The 27099-nt window shown below is 40.7% G+C and overlaps 3 protein-coding genes across 8 annotated transcripts; all 3 read right to left on the bottom strand.

Annotated features, from left to right (window-relative positions):
* Nucleotides 1–1638: 1638 nt before the first annotated feature.
* Nucleotides 1639–7707, bottom strand: LOC146647502 (uncharacterized). Its single transcript, XM_085389627.1, is given in 4 exon segments — nucleotides 1639–3186; nucleotides 3189–3994; nucleotides 5846–6124; nucleotides 7395–7707. Coding segments are annotated over 3 exon segments (1110 nt in total). The 5' UTR covers nucleotides 6093–6124; nucleotides 7395–7707; the 3' UTR covers nucleotides 1639–3129.
* Nucleotides 7708–11455: 3748 nt separating this feature from the next.
* Nucleotides 11456–13702, bottom strand: LOC146647501 (E3 ubiquitin/ISG15 ligase TRIM25-like). Of its 3 annotated transcripts, none has more exons than XM_085389586.1 (2): nucleotides 13334–13684; nucleotides 11456–13174 (listed from the first exon to the last, which is right to left on the bottom strand). In XM_085389586.1, exons 1-2 carry the CDS (start codon nucleotides 13682–13684, stop codon nucleotides 12008–12010), a joined length of 1518 nt encoding a protein of 505 aa, XP_085245712.1. In that variant the 3' UTR covers nucleotides 11456–12007. The 3 variants fall into 3 exon arrangements, with proteins under 3 accessions (XP_085245712.1, XP_085245713.1, XP_085245714.1); XM_085389588.1 differs by having other exon boundaries at nucleotides 12034–12182; nucleotides 12881–13684; XM_085389587.1 differs by having other exon boundaries at nucleotides 11456–13702.
* Nucleotides 13703–22700: 8998 nt separating this feature from the next.
* Nucleotides 22701–26928, bottom strand: LOC146647500 (E3 ubiquitin/ISG15 ligase TRIM25-like). Of its 4 annotated transcripts, none has more exons than XM_085389526.1 (2): nucleotides 26913–26928; nucleotides 22701–24692 (listed from the first exon to the last, which is right to left on the bottom strand). In XM_085389526.1, exons 1-2 carry the CDS (start codon nucleotides 26926–26928, stop codon nucleotides 23011–23013), a joined length of 1698 nt encoding a protein of 565 aa, XP_085245652.1. In that variant the 3' UTR covers nucleotides 22701–23010. The 4 variants fall into 4 exon arrangements, with proteins under 4 accessions (XP_085245652.1, XP_085245653.1, XP_085245651.1 ...); XM_085389527.1 differs by lacking the exon at nucleotides 26913–26928 and having other exon boundaries at nucleotides 22701–24105; nucleotides 24214–24922; XM_085389528.1 differs by lacking the exon at nucleotides 26913–26928 and having other exon boundaries at nucleotides 23057–23176; nucleotides 23887–24922.
* Nucleotides 26929–27099: the final 171 nt, after the last annotated feature.

The following is a 27099-nucleotide window of genomic DNA, read 5'->3' as shown; positions in this document are numbered from 1 at the left end:
GCGGGGGCTCGATTCACTCTGGCACAGCTGACTGCCGGCAGAGCCCGCGTGTACGTCACTGCAGCCCCCTCTGGCTTCTGCTCTGTGGCTGTTGGGTGACCCCTCATCTGGGGTTCTCCTCAGCTCTTCCCAGGAAGGTGGCACGGTTGCCCCTCCGGTGGTCCTCTTTGGGCGCTCGCACTCTGGGGGCCTCTGGATGTCTGGGGCCTGGATCTCCTCCATGCCTGCTTCATGCCCTGGGGGACGGGGCTATGGCTCCCCACACCTTCTAGCAGATCGTTACATGGAGAAGCCTTTTGAATAGACGAGCACTCATCCACACAGGTGTTCACACACACAAGCTACACCTTTCTTGGCTGCTACCTCAAACCACATTATGCGATGTCAATCTTGCGTGCTGCACAATCACATTCAGTATTTAATATTTACTGTTATTTACACTTAGCTAGATTATTGCAATGGTGTTGTGTTATTATGTTGCTCTCTTTTTTGCTTGTTTTCTCTTATTTTCTTCTCTCAACAGGTGACCTGGGAGATATTTTTTAAGTGCCCTTTCTCACTGTCCCTCTTCCCCTTTTCTTTCTTTCTTTCTTTCCCCCAGTCATGTCTGTCCTATCTGTAACAACTGAAAATAAATTAAAATAAATAAATAATAACAAAGGTTGATCAAATGGACCAATATGGCAAGGCCGTGATGGTCCATTTGGTAAATTAAGTTAGTTGGGCATCTTTTTTGGCCTTCAGACAATAATTCTGATGGCTAAAAAACGAAACGGGACAACAACAAGAAAAGAAAGAAAGAAAGAAAAAAGTAATAAAAATGTATCTAAAACATCTTTTAAGATGAATCTTTTTATGACTGAGTAAAAAAAAAAATGCTAAAATTCGAGTGCAGTGTTGAGTAAAATGGTTTTAAAATTTAATTGACCCTTTGAAATTATTTGTTGGAAGTCTTAAATCCCACTGAACAGGGGAAGAGAAAGAGACAGAGACACAAAGATAGCAACACAGAGGTAAATAAACATGGAGACAAGACACTGAGAATAAGACAGAAGGGGAAATGCCCAAAGTCTCATATCTCTGACAAGTTAAGTCACTTTTATTCATAAAAAAACCCAGAACTTAAATATAATTATAAACCACACATAAACATAATCATAGAACAATTAAAAGTATAACATACCAAAAACACATCAAATGGAGAGTGAAGCAAATATTATTAATAACAACAAATGCACATATTAATAATATAAACCAAAATCCTTCAATAAAAAGGCTACAAACAGAAACAACAATTTGAAACAGCAATAAGAAAACAGTGAAAGTGACTACAGATATAGACCTTCCTAGGGAGGCCTGAAGTGCAAACATACCCTCTACACTCCCTTCATAAAACAGGGGACCATGATTACCACCATAGTTGGCCGGTCTGAAGGCACTGACCTCAACTTCCATACAATGTTTGAGCAGGACAACCAGGACAGACCCACAACATACAGAGCCTTAAGTGACCGCAGGCAAATCTCATCCACCCCACCACCACAGTGATGGGCAAGTCTCCCTGCCCACTGTACAAAATGTGCTTCACAGACGTTGTTTCATGTTGTAAAGATTGTGCCTTAAAAAAATAGCCACAAGAAGTTTTAAAGAAATCTTTATTTCACTTTTAAGACACATAACCAACACCAACATACGAATCAACAGGATGAGCACATGCTGAAATTCAGTCTTCATGAAAATCAAGATTAAATCACAAAATGTTTGGTCTCATGTGTGTTTCTTTCCAGCTTTGACTCTGTGGAGTAAAACCTCTCCACTAAACAAAAAAATAAAACATCTCAGCAACTTTTTTGTCACCTCCACAGCTCAACACGATACAAATATCACATCAAATGAATGTAAATACGTGTTTCATCTTCATTACAGGTTTTAATGGAATATGCAACAAACAGAATTAGGGCTGTGACATATCATATGATCTGCAATAATACTGGTATAAATGTTTACAAAAAAGTGTGTTTAGAGGAACATCATGTGTTTGCATTCACCCCAATGAGTCAACCCCAGTCATGTCTCACAGCCAGAGCCATATGTCGGGCTCCAGTCACAGTTTGGTAGCTGAATGTTCGCAAAATATGCAAGAAAACTTTTCCCACTGAAAGTGAAAAAAGCAAACCTGTTACAACACTTTAAGCAAAAACACACTTGAGTACAACCGGGCTGTGAAGGCACGTGAGCAGGAGATACTAGCAGCAGTGATGTGCGACCCAAAGGTAAACAAATGATTCAACCATGCATCACTGGAGCACTCGCGAGTTACATTTCATATAACAGCAAGAGCAGTCAGTGGATGGAAATTACTGATGTGCTACACGGTGGAAAAGCAGGAGGTTAAAAAGCTCGACCCAAGATGAAACAAACCAGGTAGAATTTCTTTTCCTTATATGACAGAATTGTGCAGGCTCCGCATTACAAGGTTATTTTGGATATTAAGCTAGAGTGTAAGCACTTGTAATACACTTTTCTTAAAACTTCCAGGAAAAACACCCCTGAGGATACTTATGTGCTCATATTTCATGTATGCCGTGTCACTAACATTGCACTATAATGTTGTTCATAGAGTATTTAAAGGTAGAATGGGAGGCAGAGCCTTCAGCTTTTAAGATTAGACTTAAAACTTTCCTTGTTGCAGATGGGGGTCCCTCCCTGAGCCTGGTTCTGCTGGAGGTTTCTTCCTGTTAAAAAGGAGTTTTTCCTTCCCACTGTCGCCAAAACGCTTGCTAATAGGGGGTCATATGACTGTTTGGGTTTTCTCTGTTTTCATTGTATTATTGTTGGGTCTTTACCTTACAATATCAAGCACCTTGAGGTGGCCACATTTTCACACTTTGAATTAGCTAAGCTGTCATCAGTGACAGCAGCTCACTGGAAGAGAAAGATGGAAAATCCATCATTTACTTACACATATAAATGCTGCTGCCTGCCGAGCTGATAAAATGTACATTATTTTTTTTAAATGTAAGTTTCTTGAAATATTATTTTGAGGCTATATCTCCCACCCCTACATACAATAAACAATACAGAGTTTTTTAAGGAAGGAGGTCATCTGATCTGCTCTGATCTGGCTTCTCAGTGGACTGCTTCATCTGACAGTTCTCCCACTTTTAACTAGTGTGAATCCTCATGTGTCTTTGTAACTGTATCCTCTGAATGAAGCTTTTCCCACAGGTGCTACATGAATGAGGCTTCTCACCTGTGTGAATTCTCATGTGAGTTTTCAAGTTTATCATCTGACTGAATCCCCTCCCACAGGTGCCGCAGGAGTGCAGCTTCTCGCCTGTGTGGCTTCTCTGGTGTCTCTCCAGTGTTGGTTTCTGACTGAAGCTTTTCCCGCAGGTGCTACAAGAATAAGGCTTCTCACCTGTGTGAACTGTCATGTGCTTTTTGAACGTTGATTGGTCTCTAAATTCTTTTCCGCAGATGCCACAAGAATACGGCTTCTCACCTGTGTGGATTCTCATGTGAGTTTTCAAGTTTATCATCAGGCTGAATCTTTTTCCGCAGGTGCTGCAAGAATGTGGCTTCTCACCTGTGTGAACCCTCATATGTCTCGTTAGTTTGGATCTGTACTCAAAGGTTTTTCCACAAATCTCACATTTCACAAACTTTTTACTTGTGTCAGTTTTACGCTGACTCTCTGACACAGGAAAGTTGTCTTGCTGATCTCTGCTCTCTGGTTCAGGAGAGCTGGAAGAAAGGAGACGTTCACTGTCCAGCTCTGGCTCACTTTCCTCATAAGTAGGAGCCACCATGAAGATAATAATGCCTTCAGTCTCCTGCTTCACTACAAGCTGATCTACGTCCTGACTGGTGCAAGGTTCCTCCTGTTCCTCTTTTATCTGTGGAAGCTCCGGATCCTCCTGGTCGAGGCTGAAGTTTCTCTCCTGGTCCCCAAAAACCAGTTCCTCCTCACATTCATGCTGTTGTGGGAAAGCTGAGGTGACAAATGGACAAAATTACTTGTCTTAGATAAATATAGAAGTATAACAAGAATGACTACTCGGCAGTAGAGATGGCACAATACCACTTTTTTATGTCCGATACCGATACCGATATCATAAATTTGGATATCTGCCGATACCGATATGAATCCGATATAGTGTTTTTTAATCAACAAAACTGTTTTTTAAAATATCTTGCTGCATTTTGCAAGTCTACAAGTTCATACTCAAGTTTAAAACAACAACTACACTAAAGCTATTCTGTTATACCTGTATACAAAAAAAATATTTCATAGTTCAGCAATACTGATCAATCTAATAAACTTAGACCTACACCATCCTCCCTATTCTGGTATTTTAAAGAGTACTTAGCGTAAATATTAAGCAACCTAACTAATAGGGTTCCAACTCCCAGCAACAACAAAAATAAATAAATAAAAAATAGGGAACCACCCCTCACGCTCCACCTCATGATGCTTAATCGACGTAATCAACCTTAATTTGATGCAGTGTGAAAAAAAATGCACAGAAATCAATTATTTTTCAAGAAATATTAAATAGATTCAACATCTTTCTTCAACAAAATTGCAGACTGCACAGATGGTACCTTCCCAAAGTAAAAAGTACTATAGCTTACTAGGGTATATATATTAGACTTAATAGTTACTATATACAGTAATTGACTTCTATTCATTTTACATCAAATTAAAACTTTGGGTGTCAGATAATTATTTATTAAAAGCTAGACATTTTAAATGAGAATAAGAAAGAAAAGTATGTCTTTGTGCCCCCTTTTCCCTGTTCATGCCCTATCGGCCCCCCTGGCTAAACTTTGCTAGATCCGCCCCTGCACAGTTACCAGCGTCAGCTACGTAGAAAAAGATCCTGGTGTAGAAAGAAATATTAAATAAATTCTAACAACAGCTTATCAAGCTTAAACGTTCTGCTGTTGTTCAGCCGCTGGTTTCCTCTTTCTGGTGCAAAGTGGGCCAAAAGCAAACAAGAGAGACGGACTCGCGACAGAAAAGCCGATCAGCTGATCAGTTTCACGATTGAAGTAGCAGCCGGAGAGCGAGAGGCAGTCGCTTGTTAAGCTTAACGCAGGAATGCTTTACAAACATTCAGAGATGGACTTACACACTTGCTTTACTTCTCTCGGGGATAACTTTGTCGGAGATGAAATGCCAGGTTGCTAGCGAAGCTCCACATGCTATCCAGACCACCAGGTCCCGCATGCCACAGCCACTGCTCCGACGTGCTAACGTTCTGAGGTGAGTTACAGCGTGTTGCAAGTTTTGTGAGGTGCTTTCGTGATATTTAATGTATCGGATTACATTTTTTATTTTTCTCCGATATCCGATCCAGTAATTTAGGTCAGTATCGGACCGATACCGATACGTAATATCGGATCGGTCCATCTCTACTCGGCAGTGGTGTCTACAGCTGTCCATTTCCAACTCTACAACAGAGTTTAATCAAAATATCATCCGAAATATCATCATATCATTTACCCAGACCTGGAAACTGTTAAAATAAGATTTCATGCACTCACTTCTAACACGTTAGTAAATTTCTATGCACCAATCACAGTTTGTCCACCAATTACTGTTGGAAAGATGTTTATGTAAATGATAAGACAAACATCAGACAGAAGGGGAAATTTAAAAGTAGGATTAAAATATGGGGATAAAAAGCAGCGAAGCTCTCAGAAAACCTCGACTAACAATCAGCTGAGTTTATTTAAACACTGGCCTTGAAGAACTCTGATGTGTTTCCAAAATATCTTTATTGAATGAATTAAAGTCATATTAATTTTTAGGTAAGACCATTACGGTTTTACATACCCCTGCTGTGTAAGTTCATTTCAGGTTTCCAGATGTTATCCAGCTGTCTGAGCTGCTCTTCTTCAGTCCAGATGAGGCCTTCATCCTCCTGTTTGAGTACAATCTTTTCTACGTCATCGCTGATGCAGAGTTCCTCCTCTTCCTCTTTGATCTGTGGAGGATCTGGGCCCTCCTGGTCCAGACTGGAGTTCCTCTCCTGGTTGGAGACCTGCTGGTCATACAGGCCCTCCTCTTCCTCACACTTCATGTTAGGGGGAGATCTTGAGGAACAAAGGGTCACTGAGGAAAAAGGTTAATAATGTGATGACAGGAAAACACATCTGAGCAAATATAGTCCACTCTGAGCATGTCCTCATATGTGAGTGAAATTTACAACTAACTGTACAAATGTGAAAAATGAAAGTGTAAGTTACTCTCGAGCTCTGATACTCTTATTAGGAAAGTTCAGAGTACAAATCATTCAGGTAGCTGCTGCCAGCTTCACGCTGCAAGTAAATGTTTGTCATTGTTGTAGATTAAACTGAAAATCTCACAGTGCCATAGCAGATAAGTACCAGTCAGGTTTCACAGCCAGTCATTGCACAGAATCAACCCAACTAAAGTCATCAGTGATCTGAAGATTATTAGGGACTCAGAGTTTCAGTCTTAGTTCTATTTGATCTCATTGCTGCCTTTGATACTGTTGATCATGACATTTTAAATCAAAGGTTTCATCATTTAGTTGGTTTAACTGGACAGTTTTCAATTGGCTCTCGACCTTTGACCCAGTTAAACCTCTCAGGTCATCAGGTTCAGATCTGTTAACTGTTCCCAAAATCAGATGTAAGTGTGCTAAGAGTGTGTTCAGTTACTGTGCTCCTGTTCTTTGGAGCATGCAGCCATAGTTTGCCTGCTGTGGCTGCATTCAAAACTAACAACTATGTTTCCATGCTTTGTGAATAACACTGACATCTGTGAGATTTGAGCTGATTTAGTCCGAGTTAAGACTGTTTATTAGAACATTACAAAGTTATTTTAAAAACTTCATCATTTTCTTGAACCCAAATATAATTCAGTTGAAAAATATACATTTTAACATGAGGTGAGGATGGTGGGGGAGGCACGATGGTCTTGTAGGGTTAGACCCTGATTAAGGGGTATTTTTAAAAGTAAAGCCCATCTCTCAAAGTCCCTGCCGGCCTGCCTCCACCTCGGGAAGTCTGTGGGTGCAGACGGACGTGAGGAGCACCACAGGCGGCAGAGGACTGTCTGTAGCCCCGGAGTGAGGGACAGAGAGCCGAAGCAGACAGCGAACTGTGGCACAGTGCAGAAAACAGAAGCTTTCCCTCCCTGCCTCCTTTATCTTAATCTTCTAAATAAATCTTCTATAAAGGCACTTTCTCTCGGTCTCAAGGTTTGTTTAATGCTAAAAGTTTACCGTAAAAAAGAGACGCACTTGTGTGATTAGCCGCTCCCTGATTTCAGTATGTTAGCCTACAAGCTGAGCTCTGATCAGGTCCTACATGAGTTGTATTCTTGTGTTAGTCCACTGAGACCATCGCAGTTTTACCTGTTATGCGTAACTTTATCTCGGGTTTCCGGCTGATATCCAGCAGTCTCTGCTGAAGGTTGATCTCATACTGGACGATCAGACGTTCTGTTAACCTCAGAGCAGAGTTCTTCTGCAGCAGTCAGCCGGTCTCTCCACTATTGCTTCAGACCCTGAAATGTTTCTCAGTCGTAGCACCAAAATAAACTCTTCCAGCTAACAGTCCGTCACACATGAAGCTAGCATCCATCAGAGCCTGTGAGCAGCACGAAGCAGCGCCCCACTTCAGCAGCTGCATCCATAGGCCGTGAAGGCCGAACCGAGCGGCTTTAAATGGGACTGTCTCGCTTACGTCGCGCTGCTCCTGTTGCCTAGCAACCGCCACAGAAGCGATTCATTGGTATCCGAGGCCGAGAGACGTTCACGGACAGGTACAAGGTCGTTAAGCTGGGTCCTGGAGCCAACAGCAACGTTAACGCCAACGACATGTAAATTGTATGTTACACTTGGGAAAAATGTATCAAAAGTGGAAATAAAATATTTCTTTATTCATTTGCATTTCCTTTATCCCTTTAACTCTATTACTTCTCTGAGACAAATATTTGTCTTTGAATATACTGCACCAACTACAATCCTCTGAAACCGTTACGCTTATATTTAATTGTAATATCAGATAATTGTCCTCATGTCTAGAGATAATTTTGAATGTTTCTGATAAAATTAAGGATAAAGTGATGTATCAAAGTATTCTTTATGGGCTGACAAAATCGTACATTTCCATAACTGTTTCATAACTTAATTCAAAATATATCTAGACTCCAAAATATATGAACTAATGAAAACATCAACAGCAATAATATACAACAGACACATAAACATAGCAGTAAAATTAATCCAAAAACATTATATGTCTCACGTAACTGAAAAAGAAAAAACACACAAGGGTTGTTTTATTTAACATTTTTTTGTTTTGTTTTATCATAAGGGCATTTTATTGCTGATACACACTTAAAACAACATTTAGCGTCTCTTTCCACTGAAGTATTTTCACTGTAAAGGGCATTATTTTTGAATGTTTACTTAAAAGATCTACATATTTTATTGACAGCATAAAACAGCCACAATCACACTTTGATGACAAAAATAGTTTTAACTAATTTGCCACATGACCCTCATTTTTTCCTTCTGCATGGAACACCACTAATCATCACTATTTTAACACCAATTAATAAAATGAATAAAAACTATGATTCTGACCTCTATAAAATGTTTTGCCAAACATTTGTGAACAGTTTGTGTCTCTACAAATCTGACTAAATAAGGCTGTGAATTAGTCTTTTGCATTTACTGTCTCTTTCTTACACACTTTATTAAAAAAAAAAAACCTCATTCTGAAAACAGAAACATGATTAACTAAACTAGGAAACAGTGGAAATACAAACTCAGCATTCATAACAGGAGTTCTAGAATAACACATGAAAACTTAACTAAAAGATGTTTAAACAGAACTTGAAAACTGAGAAACTTACAGAACTGAAGGAAACAGACTGTAGACCACGATGTACCATTTTATGAGATGTTTACTGGTCATGTTAAACCGTGGTGATTGCTGATACTGTGTCCCTGCTGTTTGTTCTCATCAATAGTCCTCTTCTGTTTTTAACAGAAGCTGAGGGAAATCTTGCTACAGTGTTGAATGATACAGCTCCAAACTAAATAAGTGACTAACTAATGATGCTTTGATCCAATTTACCAGGATCTATGACACAATGCACTTTATGATAAAGGCTTTATTCAGCCTAAAAACATGGCAGAATGTAAAACAGTGCACAACCTGAGCTGAGGTGCTTTAACCTCCTCTACATCCTTGTTAGCAGGATGAAGGCGCCCTCTTGTGTTGTGCATCAGTTACAGAGTTCACTTGTTAACCTGCAGGAAGACAAAACTTCACTGAGCCTTCAGCAGCTTCAACATCATCAGTAAAGACAGATTTAAATATGTGTAATATCACACTGTGTCAGTTTGTTCACAGGAGTCACAACCTGTAACACTGATGCTGCATTCAAGGACCATGGAAAGATGGGAGAGAAGAGTTTTCAGTTTACAAATTTCCTAAAACATATCAGAGTTGGAAACTGCGGAGCAACTTTACTTGTGATGGTGTGATGCATCAAGAAATGTCTTCAATCAGACAGTAAAACAACACTAATTTCTGTGTAACGTAAAGCTGTTTTAGTGAAGAAAGCTGAATCTTCTGCTCTAACATTGAACTCTGAACCCATGGTTTTCGCAGATTAGTTTGACATTTTCTTTGTCAGATTTGAGTGAGAGTGAGTGAGAAAAAAAAGTGTTCAACATTTGATTTATAAGAAAAATGTGTTCCAACATCTAAAATAACATTTAACATAACAAATGATCTGCTCATTGATTACAATCTCTATTTGTCTCGCTAAACAGATAAAAGGGTCATGTATGAGTATTTAAAGCGCCCAAAAACAATTTTCCACATCAAAGGAAGCAGCTTAAGAGGATTAAATTCTATTGTCACGCTTAAATTCATGCAATACTTTCATGCATTTTAAAGACAATATGGAGTACACAATATGAGACCAGTGTCACCCCAAATGTAACTACAAACTCTAAAATCTGGTGGACAGGTGATAACCAAATGTAGAAAATATGCACCCCTAAATGTTTTTAATGACTAGAGAGGAATATACCAAGTGTCAGATTATTTGCAGTTAGACAGTAAGACAAAAAAAAAATCTAATTTATTCAATCTGCCTCCCAATATTCCTAAGGACATGATACAACTGACCAGTGTCAGTAAAATTCAGAAAAAGAGAAATGATTTCACATGATTGACTGAATTGCATTATTGCTGTCACACACAGCAAATATATCCTAGGCTTAAAAAGGCTCATGACATCATAATTCAAAACAAATGGGCCGGAGCCAAACATGCAAACAGTTGACAAATCAAAGGAAAACTTTTGTTAGTAAGGTGTTTGTGCATCATGTGCTTCCAAAGCAGCTTCAGTATTTCATGGTTTCTACATTAAACCCATAGCATATACTTATCAGCTATTCAGTGACCCTCTTCAGACCACTCCTATTAGAAGTGTATCACCCCAGGATAAAAGTCATAACAGCTTTGTATTGTTTTGCAGTGATTTTTCTCATTGACAAAAGGACCCAAACAAAGGCAGAAAAGTACCACAGTGCAACAGAATCACTGGATTCCTCCTCAGAGAAGGGATCAAGGGTTCATATTATTCCTTTAATTTCTTCCTTGTTATAAATAAAACTCAAAAATAAACCTTGCTTACATTTTACTATATTTTTTAAAGGAAAGTAGCCAAATTTAAAGAAGTTCTACATGGATGGAAGATCACCATTTCTCAGGATCTCAGCTTTCTTCAGAAAAAGGGCCTTCTCATCTCTTTTTGTCTACAAACTAAATGTTGGTTGATGTAGACACGCAGGTACTCCTCCACCACATCAACATCCTGTATCAGGATAGACAGAGATCTTTTAGCTGTCCTCGTCCTTCTGAAGTTGATTCCTGTCTCTCTGACCTTATCCACATTCAGAAGTAGATGCTTTCTCCCAGAGCACTCCACAAAATTATCCACTAGTGCTCTGTACTTTAGTTGTGTACTTTAGCAAAGCTAAAAACATATTCATGAATTTAGAAAATGACATCTTTCTGTTGAACCCAAATGGTGAAATAGATAATCTTTGCACAAAAATATCACCCAGTGTCTATCTAGTCATAAAATGGGCAAAAGTCAAAAGAGTAAAGTCTACATACACTGCAACCAAATAAAATGATATTTTTTTCTTTCAGATGTTAGTGTTTACTCATCTGGATTCTGTCTATAAAACACTGTGACGCTAAAGTACAAAAGTACAGAAGTACAGAAGTACAGAAGTACCAACCCATTCTGAAGTTTAATCTTTATTGAAAACTGTCAAAACACAAAAATGTTCCCAAGACTGAAATATTTAAATGTATTTATTTAAACACAAACTTCATATCATTGGTTTCCAGTAGCCTTTAATCCTGTCAATGAATTATTTTTAGTCACAAGGAGAACAAAATAAATCGTGAAATTAAAAAGCAAACAAATTAAAATCTCCACTTTTTATCTTAAAGCAAATGTTTTTTGTTAACAAAGGTAAAAGAGTTTAAAATAACATTAAAAATAACAAAAATAAAATGTTAATGCAGAGAATTGTGACTGAAGCACATCAGTCCCAATTCTAATGACTAATCAGTCTGCTGTCATTGTGGAGGAAAGGTGTGTTATAGAGGTGTTACAAACACATTACAAACACAACACACAGTGTTCCACTCCTGTAAAGGTGGAAGGGGCCATTCCCCCCCAAGCTTGTGTTTATCTTCATCTTCAGGCTACAGAGCTGCACATTTTTCTTCCACAGTGGTGACATTAACACAAAATCTCTCCCAACAGACATATAAACACATTCCAACTGCTATTTGTGAAAAAAAACGTGCTGCACTAGATTTATACTGGATCATTTTTGCCATAATGTCATACACAAACAAAAAGACTCAAAAATTTAAAATTAATACCAACCTCACCCTTGCAGCTGATAATTATCTCAATTTATTTCAGTTTGCAGAATTCAACACTTGTTCCAAACACAAACCATCCACTAAGATAAACTCCAGCATAGAGCGGCTGAGTGAATGTGGTCTGGACTCTGTGGAGGAGAGTCATGGTTTCAGAGATGCTGTAGAAGGACAAAATACCTGCTCTGTGATCCAGGTACACTCCTACTCTGGAGGAACGAGGACCTGAGACAGGAGTTTGGATGTTGTTGTACCAAAATATATATCTCTTGTTGTTGCACTCTAATGCCCAAGATTTATCATTACATCCAAATCTACATTCATTCCCCTCTCTGTTGATATTTTTGTACGTCACTGCTACATCAACTCCTATCCCTCTCCACTCCATCTCCCAGTAACAACGTCCAGTCAGACTCTCTCTACTCAGGACCTGTTCATATCCAGTGAATCGGTCTGGATGATGAGAATAAGACTGATCTTCAAAAATAAGTATTGCTTTTCTGTGTCCTTCTGATAATACAAGATTTTTCTGTACTGTGTTTGGATCAAATGTGATTTCACGTGAATATTTTAGGAATCCAGCTCTGGTCTTTGGCTCTGATTGTGGCACTAAAACATCCACTTTAGTGACTGTCAGTGAGATGTTTGTCCGTTCCTCTCTCAGAATGTCCTGTAGTTTATCTCTGACCTCTGACACAGCTGCTGTCACATCCTCAAAGTAGCTCAGAGGACGGATATTGATGCTGGATGAGTCTGTAGACTCACTGAGTGCTGACAGTGAGGGGTAGTTGTGTAGAAACTGGATGTGATCCTCTGTGTGTGAGAGCTGCTTCAGCTCAGCATCTTTCCTCTTCAGCTCAGTGATCTCCTGCTCCAGCTTCTCCTGAAGCTCTTTGACTCGACTCACTTCAGTTTCCTGCTGGGATCTGATCTGCTGCTTCACATCAGAGCTTCTTTTCTGGATGAGATGGATCAGCTCAGTGAAGATCTTCTCACTGTGCTCCACTGTTTGATCAGCAGACTGATTGATGGCCTCCACCTCCTGTTGAAGCAGCTTCACATCTTTCTCTCTGTCCTGGATTCTCTGCTGGATGTTTTGTCGACTCACCTCCAGCTCTCTCTGCCTCTCAGTCCTTTCTGCTGCAGCTGAGACTGTGTCGTGGCCTTTATGTTCATCCACAGAGCAGAGATAACAGATACTCTGCTGATCAGTACGGCAGAACATCTTCATCACCTCATCATGACGAGAGCAGATGGTCTCCTGGAGCTTCTTGGAGGGCTCCACCAGCTTGTGTTTCTTTAATGGAGCCACATCATAATGAGGCTGAAGGTGTTTCTCACAGTAAGAAGCCAGACAGACTAAACATGATTTCACAGCTTTTAACTTCATCTCAATGCAGAAATCACAGGCCACATCTTCAGGTCCAGCATAGCAGTGATCAGCAGGAGCAGCTTGGAGTCCAGTCTTCTTCAGCTGCTCCACTAAATCTGCTAACATGGTGTTTTTCACCAGGACAGGCCTCGCTGTGAAAGTCTGTCTGCACTGAGGGCAGCTGTAGATTTTCTTCTTTTCCTCTTCATCCCAGAAGCTTTTAATACAGTTCATGCAGTAGCTGTGTCCACAGGGAATAGTCACCGGATCCTTCAGTAGATCCAAACAGATCGAACAAGAGAAAGTTTCTTGGTCCAGCTGAACTCCTTTCTGCGCCATTTCTCCTCTCAGTATCAGCGACTGTGTGAGTTTCACTTCCTTATAACTGAAACTAATGCAGTAAATGGGGCCTGTCAGCTATTCCACGTCACTACATGCTGGTTACACCCATCTTCAAAGTTTAGATCTGAAGGGGAGGGAACACAGAAACATGTGGACAGAGAGGAGGTGCTGAGTCAGAGAGTGGGAGGAAGTGGGAGGTTTATCAGACTGTGTGTCATTAACACTTTTTATAACGGAGCATTTTTCACATTTTAAAAATACTATTCAAACTTTTTAAAAATTATCTTCTACATCTGCTAAATTAATCATTTTATTCATTTCAATAACCACTGACACTCTAACTACATGTCTCTGGACTCTGAGGAAGCCAGAGTGCCCAGAGATAAGGACAACATGCAAATCACATCGAAAGGCTTGTACAGATCCTGCACAGGACATAGTATGAGACCAGTATCACCTTCAGTGTCAGTCACACTGAATTGTAATTGTTAGGGTGCCTGGGTCGTTGACCCAGAGGTTTAAGTTTTCATTATTATTGTACTTTGATTTTTGCCTTTATTTATCATTTCTAGTCTTTTGGTTTCTTTGTCTGAGTTGTACCTGCTGGTTTCTGTTCTGTGTTGCCTCCCCTGTCTGCTGTATCCCCGTGTCAAGTCTGCGTCTCTGTGTTATGTTTCCAGTTTTACTTTGAAAGTCCGTGTCTCATGTTAATGTGTCTGGTTTTGCTTCCTTTGTCTTTTTAGGCCCGAGTTTCTGTCCAGCCACCTGTTGCTGCTGGAGGGTCCAAGAGGCCCGTCCATCCTTCTGCCTCAGCTGGAGGGTCTGAGAGGCCCGTCCAGCAACCTGCCTCCGCTGGAGGGTCCGAGAGGCCCATCCAGTCGCCTGCAGTGCCACCATTAGTGGCTCCCACGACATCGCCTGCAGTGCCACCACCTGCTCCTCCTTCTGCAGCTACTGAAACATTGGGATTCAAGCAAAAATCCCAGCAGCTTTTTTTAAAAAAAGGATTTCCCATATTATAACAGCAGGTAAATGAAATAAATAAACAATTTAACCAGTCTGACACGTAATAAAAATGACCTTTATTTACTCAGAGGTTGGAACATTTCTTTGTATTACTGTGATTACATGTAAGATAAAAATTAACTTCATTCAACTTTGCCACTACAAAGTCCTCTTAGGCAGTGATAATGTATTTCCGATTTTATCTGCAAGGTGTACATATATATATATATATATATATATATATATATATATATATATATATATATATATATATATATGGGGATCCCGCAGGCGAATGGGAACCATGAAGAGGCCGCTAGAAAGGCTGCAACCACCAAGTACCTGCAGAGGGTCAGGCAAGTCCTGAGGAGTCAGCTGAATGGTAAGAACAAGATCCGGGCCATCAACACGTACGCCCTGCCCGTGATCAGGTACCCTGCTGGGGTAATAGGCTGGCCAAAGGAGGAGATAGAAGCCACTGACATAAAGACAAGAAAGCTCCTTACCATGCATGGAGGGTTTCACCCCAAGTCCAGCACCCTGAGGCTGTACGCTAAGCGGAAGGAGGGGGGCCGGGGACTGGTGAGTGTCAGCACCACAGTCCAGGATGAGACAACGAACATCCAAGAATACATTGGGAAGATGGCCCCAACTGACCGAGTGCTCAGTGAATACCTCAGGCAGCAGAAACCCAAGAAAGAGGAGGGAGACGAGGAACCATCATGGAAGGACAGGTCCCTGCACGGTATGTACCACCGGCAGATAGAGGAGGTGGCTGATATCCAGAAATCCTACCAGTGGCTGGACAAAGCTGGACTGAAAGACAGCACAGAGGCACTAATCATGGCAGCACAAGAACAAGCTCTGAGTACAAGATCCATAGAGGCTGGGGTCTATCACACCAGGCAAGACCCCAGGTGCAGGCTGTGTAAAGATGCCCCAGAGACAATCCAGCACATAACAGCAGGGTGCAAGATGCTAGCAGGCAAGGCATACATGGAACGCCATAACCAAGTGGCCGGCATAGTGTACAGGAACATCTGTGCCGAGTATAACCTGGAAGTCCCGAGGTCAAAATGGGAGATGCCCCCAAGGGTGGTGGAGAATGACCGAGCTAAGATCCTGTGGGACTTCCAGATACAGACGGACAAAATGGTGGTGGCTAACCAACCGGACATAGTGGTGGTAGACAAACAGAAGAAGACGGCCGTAGTGATCGATGTAGCGGTTCCGAATGACAGCAATATCAGGAAGAAGGAACACGAGAAGCTGGAGAAATACCAAGGGCTCAGAGAAGAGCTCGAGAGGATGTGGAGGGTGAAGGTAACGGTGGTCCCCGTGGTAATCGGAGCACTAGGTGCGGTGACTCCCAAGCTAGGCGAGTGGCTCCAGCAGATCCCGGGAACAACATCGGAGATCTCTGTCCAGAAGAGCGCAGTCCTGGGAACAGCTAAGATACTGCGCAGGACCCTCAAGCTCCCAGGCCTCTGGTAGAGGACCCGAGCTTGAAGGATAAACCGCCCACAGGGGCGTGCTGGGTGTTGTTGTTTTATATATATTATATATATACATATACTGTGTTTGTATATTATAAAAACACATGCATGGGGCATGTTAAAGAAACATAGTCACTCTTCCCAGCAGATATCTGGTGCAGAATTAAATAATGATTGTAATATTTATAAAATAAATTAAAAAATAAAATAAAATCCCAGACCCCAATTGTCTGGGCCTGGCAGTGTTGTTGTAAACCCCGATGGGTTTCAGTGAAATCTAAAATATTGATATTGCTGCTCTTTTGGAAAGGCTGCCATGGGTCTCTAATTCAAGAGTTGCATTTTCCAGACACACTTGACACTTCCAAACAACCTGCCAGCTGTTTACCTTCTTTATCCTCACCTTTCCCAGTCCTGGTTATGTTGCAGGTTTTTTCCTGTTTTCTCACCACTGTTGCCAAGTGCTTGCTCATAGGGTACTGTTGAATCATGGGGAGTGTTCCTCTTATAGAGAATTTAAACTTATTAAATGCCTTGAGATGACTCTAACTAACTAACTTAAAAAGATAAAAGCTTTCTTCAGTTTGAGCAAAAACTTGTAAGTGAAAGCAGCTTAAACTGAGCAAATGTCTGGGGGTGCTCAATGTTGTTTCTTTTTGCTGCCCACACATGTAACCAACACTGCTCCACTATTTAGTTTTTCTCATTAGTAATGAAAAACTGTCTAAAGCAAACCCTGTGCTCCTCTGGCTATGGAGCTGCGATGAGCTTTGAGGCCGTGTTGGTTAATTTCTACCATCTAGTGGTGAAGCTGTTTAATACAGCTTTATTTGGTTTAAGTTTGAAACACTGACACCTGAGTCACCCTGCAGCCAGCATGCATTTTAGATGCATCTTCATATATCCTGAAATTGTTCAACTTATTCAGACATACAAACATGGCAACATTTCGCTTTGTAAAGTTGATGGTACTTTGAGTTTTGTATTTTAGATTATCATTTGGACTTTTAGTCTGACTGATTATCATTTTGTTACAGTCTGTCGCATTTTCTGATCTCAGATGTCAAATAAATACATAGTGTTCATGAAAACTGTTTTATTTAGGCCTACTTTTAATGAAATTTAAACACGCACTTGAATTTTTTTGTTCTTTTTATTTATCACACATTAACGGTGAGGGACAGAAAGTTTGAATATGCAACCAATCATCTTACAAAAAATCTCACAAGACTAAGAGGTGCTCCTCACACTGTGGTTTGTATATTCATGCTGTGTTGCCTCTTTGGTACATAAACAATGTAAGATAGACTCTTTCTCTGTCTATTAGATACATTTTTGAAATTGCAATTTCCCTCATGATGACTCAGTGATCATAATTAGAGAAATGAGATAAGCCCTAAGTGTCAGAGAAAGCTGTGACTGTGAATCAGCATGACCACATACGGGACCTCCTCTAAGATGAGTGAAGCCATCATTAATCCTCCCTGTGCTTCCCCTACTGTGACAAATTAAACATACACTCAGTTTTCAGATTAAATATCTTCATGTCTAAAGCTGAGACAGTAATTTTGATACCTTCTGCAAGTTGTGATAACATATGCATGAAACATAAAGGTAAAGCAGGTACAGGTAAAATTCAAATCCAAATTTTAAAAATAAACTACATATTAAAGATTATTTGGTTCCCTTGTGATTGTCAACTGATTCGATGGAATTGTGGGTAATGTAGTTGGAAGAATTGTTTCAGCACTGAAGTTTGATTCATGTATTATGAGCTGAGTAGCAGCAGCAGTGGTTTTTCAACCAAATCTATTCGTCCTTTTCTTCCCAGATATCCAGCCTGGGATCCTGGAGCCTGTCCTGGAAGCAACTAAATTCTGTCAGTTATGATACTAACAGCAGGTGATAAGAAGTTTTCCTGCCCACTATACAAACTCACTGGTAAAATACAGTCTTTGCTACAATAACACCTGTGTTCAGTTAACATTTACTCCTAAACTACAATTTAAAAAGTGAATTTTTATACTTAGATTACCTTTTAAGTCCCAACTTTGAATCTTGTTTCAAAGTCTGGGGAACTCTAATGCGATTACTTTTAGCACTTGCAGATATGTATTTATTAAATGCTTTTAATCACACACTGTAATTTAGCTGTATGCATATGTAAAGATATTTAATGTGCATAAAAAGACAATAAATATTAGTGTTAAAGTGTGATCAAAACATAAAATATTAAAAAGAAATTCACAATTTAAACTAATGACCTCCTTTCCCCATAAGGCCCCAAAATGTGTCTGAGAGGATTTAACTGCATAGACCTCGAGATGGTTTATAAAAAGGTATAAATCTTAATATGACGTGAAAAATCAAGAGCAGGAGATTTGTCATCAACCAGTCACCTGCCTGTCATGCTGGGACCACACCACACAATATCTTTGTGTTTAAAGGGAACCTGAAATGCTACACATAAAAAGGCTAATTTATACTATTGAGCCTTGTTCTCAAAAACAGACATAGATGTAAAATTATCCTTGAATTTTGCTGGAAGTTATAGTTTTAAAAACATGTTTAGCTCCATCTTCTGTCAGTGCAGAACGTGACGTCATGTGATCGGTTGGTTGATTGCGGCCAATAGACTTAAATTAGTTTATGTTAGCTAACTAGGGACAGAATCGATAACTCAGAGGAAAAGTAATGATACTAAAACTAAAAATCAGTCTAAGAGGATCACTTCTTTGCTGCCTCTGACTACAACAATGAGCTTCATGTTAAAACCAAGAATATACTGTCCACTTTCACTGTATGTCTCTTTAGCAGGACGTGGCTGGTCGCTGTTTGGCTAGCTGCACTCAGACAGGAAAATCCACCTGTTAATGTTTGAGTTTGTAAAGCACTTTCTAAATGAGGACTGTGTGGAGGAGAGCCTGTTTGAGACAGGTGACAGGTGCTTTCACCGGGCTGACATAAACTGGTTTTTCCTCCTCTGGCCAAGTTTACTGAGCAGCGCAATCAGCTGATGCATTCAGCACTTTTTATGTCATAAGATAATCTTTCTCTTCTTGAGCACATCCAGACACTTTACAACATAATGGCCCATTTTTCCTGTGGACATGCTGATGAGTGTTAGGGTTTCTAATACCCTTTGGTAAAAAAAAAAATACCTGTTATGTTTTTGGTCTGATACTCATGTAGTAACCTGTTATGTAGTAAACTGGTTGTGTTTCGTTAAAGAGAGAAATTTTTTGTGTTGCATAAAATAGTGCTGATGGCATCTTGCCAATATCTGCTTTGCAAGCTGATGTCACGGCTCAGTACACCGGACCTGGTGAGGAACAGGCTCTGCTCCACACAGTCCTCATTTACAAAGTGCTTTACAAATCCAAATATTACGACTAACAGATTCATTTTCCTGTTTGGTGCAGCTAGCCAAACAGCAACCAGCCACTTCCTGCAAAAGAGATACACAGTGAAAGTGGACAGTATATCCTCAGTTTGTTAACATAAAACTCATTGTTGCAGTCAGGGGCAGCAAAGAAGTGATCTCGTTAGAATGATTTTTAGTTTTAGTATCATTACTTTTCCTCTGAGCTATCGATTCTGTCACAAGTTAGCTAATATAAACTAATATAAGTCTATTAGCCGCAACCAACAAACGAACCACATAACGTCATGTTCTGTACTGACAGAAGATGGCACCAAACATGTTTCCACTGGGACGTCCAAAACTGAGAATAGAAAAATTGGAAATATTCAAGATTGAAAAACAGATCATAACTCGCAGAGACAAAAGGAAGGAGGAGGAAAATACCGAGTGCTAGAATTTTTTCCCCCTCCGCGAATCGCTACCTTATTGTGGTGGAGGGGCTTGTGTGTCCCAGGAATCCCAGGGGCTATGTTGTCCAAGGGCTTCTGCCCCCTGGTAGGGTCTCCCGTGGCAAATTGGTCCTGGGTGAGGGACCAGACAAAGAGCAATTCAGAAGTCTCATGAGAAGAACACCAAAGGAACAGTTCACCCTGCCTGGGATAGGTTTATCGGGGCCCCGCCCTGGAGACAGGCCCAGGGAGGGTGTCCGAGGGTGAGTGGCTGGGGCCAGGCCTTAGTCCCCACAGCCTGGCTGAGCACAGCCCGAAAAAGGGGCATTGAATGTCACCATGGATCAGGTAGCGGGGAAGGATGCTGGACAGGTCTGGCGTGCCTGTAAGGTTGCACTGGGGACGTCTGGCAGAGGCCCCAGTCTGTGAGATCTTCAACGCACACCTCCAGCAGAGCTTCAGCACCATTCAGAGGGAGATTGGGGACATTGAGTCTGAATGAACCATATTCAGAACCTCCATTGCTGAAGCCGCTGCACTGAGCTGCGGCCGCACAATAGTTGGTGCCTGTCGTGATGGTAAACCCCGAACCAAATGATGGATACCAGAGGTGAAGGGAGCCACAAGGCTGAAGGAGTCCTATAGGGCAGGTGTCCCCAACCAGCAGGCCACGGACCGGTACTGGTCGATGAGTCGTTTGGTAACGGGCCGCAAGAGTTAAGGCTCGGGTGTGAAATTCATGGTTTTCAGGGTTTTTATCGTTAACTCGATTTCTCTGGGTCTTTTCCCGTGTTGTAGTTGTGTGTCTTATTTTGAAAGAAACATTTACGCGTTACCATAGCGACCAGAGAGCATTAAAGGGCAGAGAGGAGGATGTTACTCTCAATGTTGTTGCCGCATTTCAGGAGGACGCTGCTAATAAAGTTACACAATTTCACAGTGAATTTGTGTTTATTATTATATTTACAAAATACCACAGTTTTTGTTTTGGTCCTATCATTTTTTTTGTTGTATTTATCTGCGACACCTTAAAGGCTGGTCCATGAAAATATTGTCTGATATTAAACCGGTCCGTGGCGCAAGAAAGGTTGGGGACCACTGCCATAGGGCTTGGTTAGTCTGTGGGACTTTGGAGGGAGCTGAGGTACCGACAGGCCATGTGAAACATGGCTCAGGCAGTGGCTGAAGCAAAAACTCAAGTGTGGGAGGAGTTCAGAGAGGCCATGGAAAAAGACTTCCAGACTGCCTCGATGAGATTCTGGCAAACTGTCAGGCGACTCGGGAGGGGAAGGCTGTGCTCCAGCTGCACTGTGTATAGTGCAGGTGGAGCGCTGCTGGCTTTGACTGAAGAATTTGTTGGGTGGTGGAAGGAATTCTTCGAGGACCTCCTTAATCCCACTGGCACGTCTTCTATGGAGGAAGCAGAGTCTGGGGATGAGGGGGGAGGACCCGCCAATCTCTGGGGCAAGGTCACTGAGGCAGTTAAACAATTCCTTAGTGGCAGAGCCCCTGTGGTGGATGAGATCTGACTACCTGAAGGCTCTGGATGTTTTGGGGCTGTGTAGGTTGACATGCCTCTACAATGTTGCATGGAGATCAGGGGCGCTACCTCTGGATAGAATTTTTAGGCGTAGCCAAGTGGTGGAAGGCCTTCACCTGGGTGGTCTCAGAATCTCTTCTCTGCTTTTCGCAGATGATGTAGTTCTATTGGCTTCATCAGGTGATGGCCTCCAGCTCGCACTGGAACAGTTCACAGCCAAGTGTGAAGTGGTGGGAATGAGAATTAGCACCTCCAAATCTGAAGCCATGGTCCTCAGCCAGAAAAGAGTGGGGTGCCCGCTCCAAGTCAGGGACAAGTTCCTGCCCCAAGTGGAGGAGTTTAAGTATCTCTGGGTCTTGTTCACAAGTGACGAGAGAAGGGAACGGGAGATCCACTGACGCATTGGTGCTGCGGCTGCAGTGATGCAGATGCTGTACCGGACCATTGTGGTGAAGAGAGAGCTGAGTGTAAAAGCAAAGCTCTCAATTTACCGGTCCCTACCCTCACCTATGGTCACGAGCTGTGGGTAGTGACCAAAAGAATGAGATCCCAGATACATGCGGCAGATATGAGCTTCCTCCAAAGGGTAACTGTAAATTCTACACACACTGCAACCAAATAATTTTATAATTTTTTCTTTAAGATGTTAGTGTTTACACTTCAGATAAAAGAAGTTGACATTTTCTCATCTGGATTCTGTCTTTACAACACTGTGAAGCTAAATTACAAAAGTATAAAAGTACAGAAGTACCAACCCATTCTGAAGTTTAATCTTTATTGAAAACTGTCAAAACACAAAAATGTTCCCAAGACTGAAATATTTAAATGTATTTATTTGAACACAAACTTTATATCATTGCTTTCCAATAGCCTTTAATCCTGTGTAATGAATTACTTTTCAAGCAACTTAAAGAAGTCCAGATGCTTTTCTTTCCAAGCTCCTCAGACTACGATGACCCGGATGACTGAGAACCTTCACAGACGAATTGCTTTTAGTGACAAGGAGCACAAAATAAATCTTGAAATTAAAATGCAATCAAATGAAAATCTCCACTTTTGATCTTAAAGCAAAAGTTTTTAGTTAAGAAAGGTAAAAGAATTTCAAACATTAAGGCCCATGAAGTGGAAGAGAAACAACAACATACAAATGCATCAAAAAGTAAAATATTCACCAAACCTTTAAAGCAAGGAGAAGTTTAAATTTTCAAGTGGATAAATAATTTTGTAAATGAATAATCATCATGAGCAATGAAAACATCCATGGCTAAATAGACTTGGGAAAGAGCTCAACCTAAAAAACTGGAAAAACTCAAGAGACCAGCAAGAAGTTGTCAAGGCACCACCCATAATGTTTGACTGACAGCTGATCTCTGCACAGTGCAAAATGCCAAATCAATCAGAGAGACAACATGAATTTGGAATGAAATGAAATACAGATTTAAACCCATAACAATTTGAAAGACTTTACTCTATTTCAGTTTAATGAACTCAGAACTTGTTCCAACAGAGTAAAGCCAAAGTCCAGCATAGAGCGGCTGAGTGAATGTGGTCTGGACTCTGTGGAGGAGAGTCATGGTTTCAGAGACGCTGTATAAGGACAAAATACCTGCTCTGTGATCCAGGTACACTCCTACTCTGGAGGAACGAGGACCTGACATGGGTATTTCATTGTTGTTGTACCAAAATGTGTAACTGTTGTTGGAACATTTTATTGCCCAAGATTTGTTATTACGTCCAAAAATACCTTCATTCCCACCCTCTGCTCTGCTGATATTCTTGTATGCGACTGCTACAATAACTCCTTTTCCTTTCCACTCCACCTCCCAGTAACAACGTCCAGTCAGACTCTCTCTACTCAGGACCTGACAATAAAAAGCAAACCTGTCTGGATGATCCAAATAAGACTGTTTTTGACTCATAAATTCTGCTTTTCTGTTCCCTCTTGTTAATAACAGCTGTTTTTGTGCTGTGTTTGGATCCAGTGTGATTTCACATGAATATTTTAAGAATCCAGCTCTGGTCTTTGGCTCTGGTTGTGGATCTGACAGTAAAACATCCACTTCAGTGACTGTCAGTGAGATGTTTGTCCATTCCTCTCTCAGAATGTCCTGTAGTTTATCTCTGACCTCTGACACAGCTGCTGTCACATCCTCAAAGTAGCTCAGAGGACGGATATTGATGCTGGATGAGTCTGTAGACTCACTGAGTGCTGACAGTGAGGGGTAGTTGTGTAGAAACTGGATGTGATCCTCTGTGTGTGAGAGCTGCTTCAGCTCAGCATCTTTCCTCTTCAGCTCAGTGATCTCCTGCTCCAGCTTCTCCTGAAGCTCTTTGACTCGACTCACTTCAGTTTCCTGCTGGGATCTGATCTGCTGCTTCACATCAGAGCTTCTTTTCTGGATGAGATGGATCAGCTCAGTGAAGATCTTCTCACTGTGCTCCACTGTTTGATCAGCAGACTGATTGATGGCCTCCACCTCCTGTTGAAGCAGCTTCACATCTTTCTCTCTGTCCTGGATTCTCTGCTGGATGTTTTGTCGACTCACCTCCAGCTCTCTCTGCCTCTCAGTCCTTTCTGCTGCAGCTGAGACTGTGTCGTGGCCTTTATGTTCATCCACAGAGCAGAGATAACAGATACTCTGCTGATCAGTACGGCAGAACATCTTCATCACCTCATCATGACGAGAGCAGATGTTCTCCTGGAGCTTCTTGGAGGGCTCCACCAGCTTGTGTTTTTCAAAGGCAGGACATTCATAATGAAGCCTAACATGTTGTTCACAGTATGAGATCACACAAACAAGGCAGGACTTGAAGGCTTTCATTCTTCTTCCAGTGCAGACATCACAGGCCACATCTTCAGGTCCAGCATAGCAGTGATCAGCAGGAGCAGCTTGGAGTCCAGTCTTCTTCAGCTCCTCCACTAAAACTGCTAACATGGTGTTTTTCACCAGGACAGGCCTCGCTGTGAAAGTCTGTCTGCACTGAGGGCAGCTGTAGATTTTCTTCTTTTCCTCTTCATCCCAGAAGCTTTCAATACACTTCATGCAGTAGCTGTGTCCACAGGGAAGAGCCACCGGATTCTTCAGTAGATCCAAACAGATCGAACAAGAGAAGGTTTCTCGGTCCAGCTGAACTCCTTTCTGCGCCATTTCTCCTCTCAGTGTCAGTGTCAGTGACTTTGTTACTTTCACTTTCTTATAAATGAAACTACTCTGAGCTCTGATCTAAATAACATGTTTCTGTAGCGAATGGGACCTGTCAGCTCCTACACGTCACCACATGTTGGCTACACCCATCTTCAAACTTTTTTTTTTTTTTTTTTTTTTTTTTAAATACTTTAATTAAATTTATGCACATATTACAATCTCTCGTTGGGAGACAACATTTGTGCAACAACATCTTGAAAAGGTTGAATAAGAAATCAAACGAAAAAAAACAAAACAAACAAAAAAAACAAAACAAAACAAAACAAAAAAAAAACACATATATACATATACATAAATATATGAAGGCCATTTTTATGACATATAACAGTTTCCTTTCTGCGAACACTTTAACATACATGTGGCTTACTTAGTACACCAAAAACACAATCATTAAAAGGATAGAGATTGAGTCCCATTGTCGCATATCAAAGCAGCCTCTTTACATGAATCCCTCAGTAATTCTAAAGATGACAAAAAAGATTTTAATTCAATTTTCAATACAGTTAGGGAAGGTCTTTTACTTTGCCATTTACATTTGTGTATGTGGTATTTGCCCATAATTATCACCACCTTGTGTAGCATGGACAGTTCCTTAGATGGATCACCATTATTATATAAAACTTGTGTTAGAGTCAGTGGGGTCATCCCATCTATTCTTATACTCAACCAGTCTAATAAATCTTGCCAAAAGTCAGTTGTTACTGAGCAGGAAAAAAACAAATGATCAATACTTTCCACATTTTGTGAACAAAATCCACATGGCTCTACCTCAAACCCAAACCTTTTTTTAAGCATTTCAGCTGCTGGGTAATATCCATTAATTATTTTAAATTGCATTTCTTTGACTTTGGGGGGGATAGGCCATTTTAAAAAGTGCGTATATTTGTTCGTTATTTTAACATTACTCCCTTTTAGTTTTGTGTTACTGTTAAAGTCGTGAAATAATTTGTTTTTAAATATCTTGTTCATGGTTTACACAGAGCGGAGGTGTTGGCTGTGTCCCAATTAAGAGACTGCACGCTTGAAGTACGCATTTTAAGTGCGGTTACGTCACCGCCACGCGACGACGGCTGTCCCAATTCGAAGTGTGCTTCAAATGCATACTCCAAATGCGCCGTCGATTTCCCCAAATATAAAGCGTGGTCCGGTGCACGCTTCGTGGTCCCATATATACCACAATTCATAGCGCGGCGGTGGGTGTGGATAATTTTGCCGCAAAATACGGCAGAAGGGAGCGGCTGAAGAGGTTGTTGTTTTTTTTTTCCAAACTTTATTGAAGTCATAAAGCGAACAGTCAGTCATTCCAGTTCAGTTTGTACAGTAGACATACAAGGCAAATAAGAGTAACAATATACAGTACAATGAAATAAGAAGGATAAATAAATAAAGGATAAAAAAAGAAAAAAGGGGGGAAAGTGACAGACTTCATAACAACTTTGTATTTGAAAGTTGTGACAGCTCATTCGTTAAACATTTCTGAATGAATTTCAATCAATGATAAACCTTTTTTATTGGAAGTTAATTTAAGAGAGTTTAAGTAATATTCAATTTCAATCAAAAACAAATTAAATGATGGGGTTGGACAGTGAGGGGGCCTCTCTAACGTGCATGGGCAAATTATTCCATAATTTTGGAGCCACAATAGAGAAGGCCCTGTCCCCTCTGAGCTTCCTCCTGGATCTCGGTACCTCCAGGAGCAGCTGGTCAGCTGACCTGAGAGACCGACAGGGTATGTGGGGATGAAGAAGCTCAGAGAGGTAAGGCGGGGCAAGCAGCTTTAAATGTTTTCCAAAAGCACACTTACCTTATCAGTGTTTTTCAAACTTTTTACAGTGTGTACCACCTGATTAAAAAATGTCAAGCTCTCCTAAGTGCCACTATGAAAGCATGAAACTCATAAATCTTATGAATCTAACACAAAATTAGTATTATTAAATTGGTCAAATTAGTATCTGCAGTAAAGATTTTTTCATGCATTGTATACATTCTACCACAGGCAAAGTTGCCTCCATTTTTATATATTTTTTTTTATATTTTGTAATAATTTATTTGTAATTTTTTTATTCTGTTTTGGGAGTGTTTTTTATGCATCTGTATTATATTATACATGCACATTAAAAGTGAATCTCTGTCCAAAAGATGCACTCATTTTACTTTTTACTAACTATGAGCATCACTCATTAATCTCCCCCAGTAATTAAGGTTAGGATGTGTATTTTCTTTATTCCAATCCATTCTTCTTTTGCAGCATTTAAATAACCTTTATCAGATTTGATGGTTTTGTTACAGACAAAAGTGTTTTGCTTTTCTTTCACAAATGTGGGGATTAAATTGTGTTTAAATGTACAAAAC

This window comes from Rhamphochromis longiceps, linkage group LG18, assembly GCF_057381845.1.
Source record: "Rhamphochromis longiceps isolate RC_006_pf linkage group LG18, R_longiceps_female_GT1.1, whole genome shotgun sequence".
Lineage (NCBI taxonomy): Eukaryota > Metazoa > Chordata > Actinopteri > Cichliformes > Cichlidae > Rhamphochromis > Rhamphochromis longiceps.
The sequence above is the reverse complement of the archived record's forward strand: the minus strand, read 5'-3'. Positions and strand labels throughout refer to the sequence as shown.

Bases quoted from the DNA above. Each gene is read 5' to 3' on its own strand.
- LOC146647501 (XM_085389587.1), bottom strand. From the start codon at position 13,684: ATGGCGCAGAAAGGAGTTCAGCTGGACCAAGAAACTTTCTCTTGTTCG.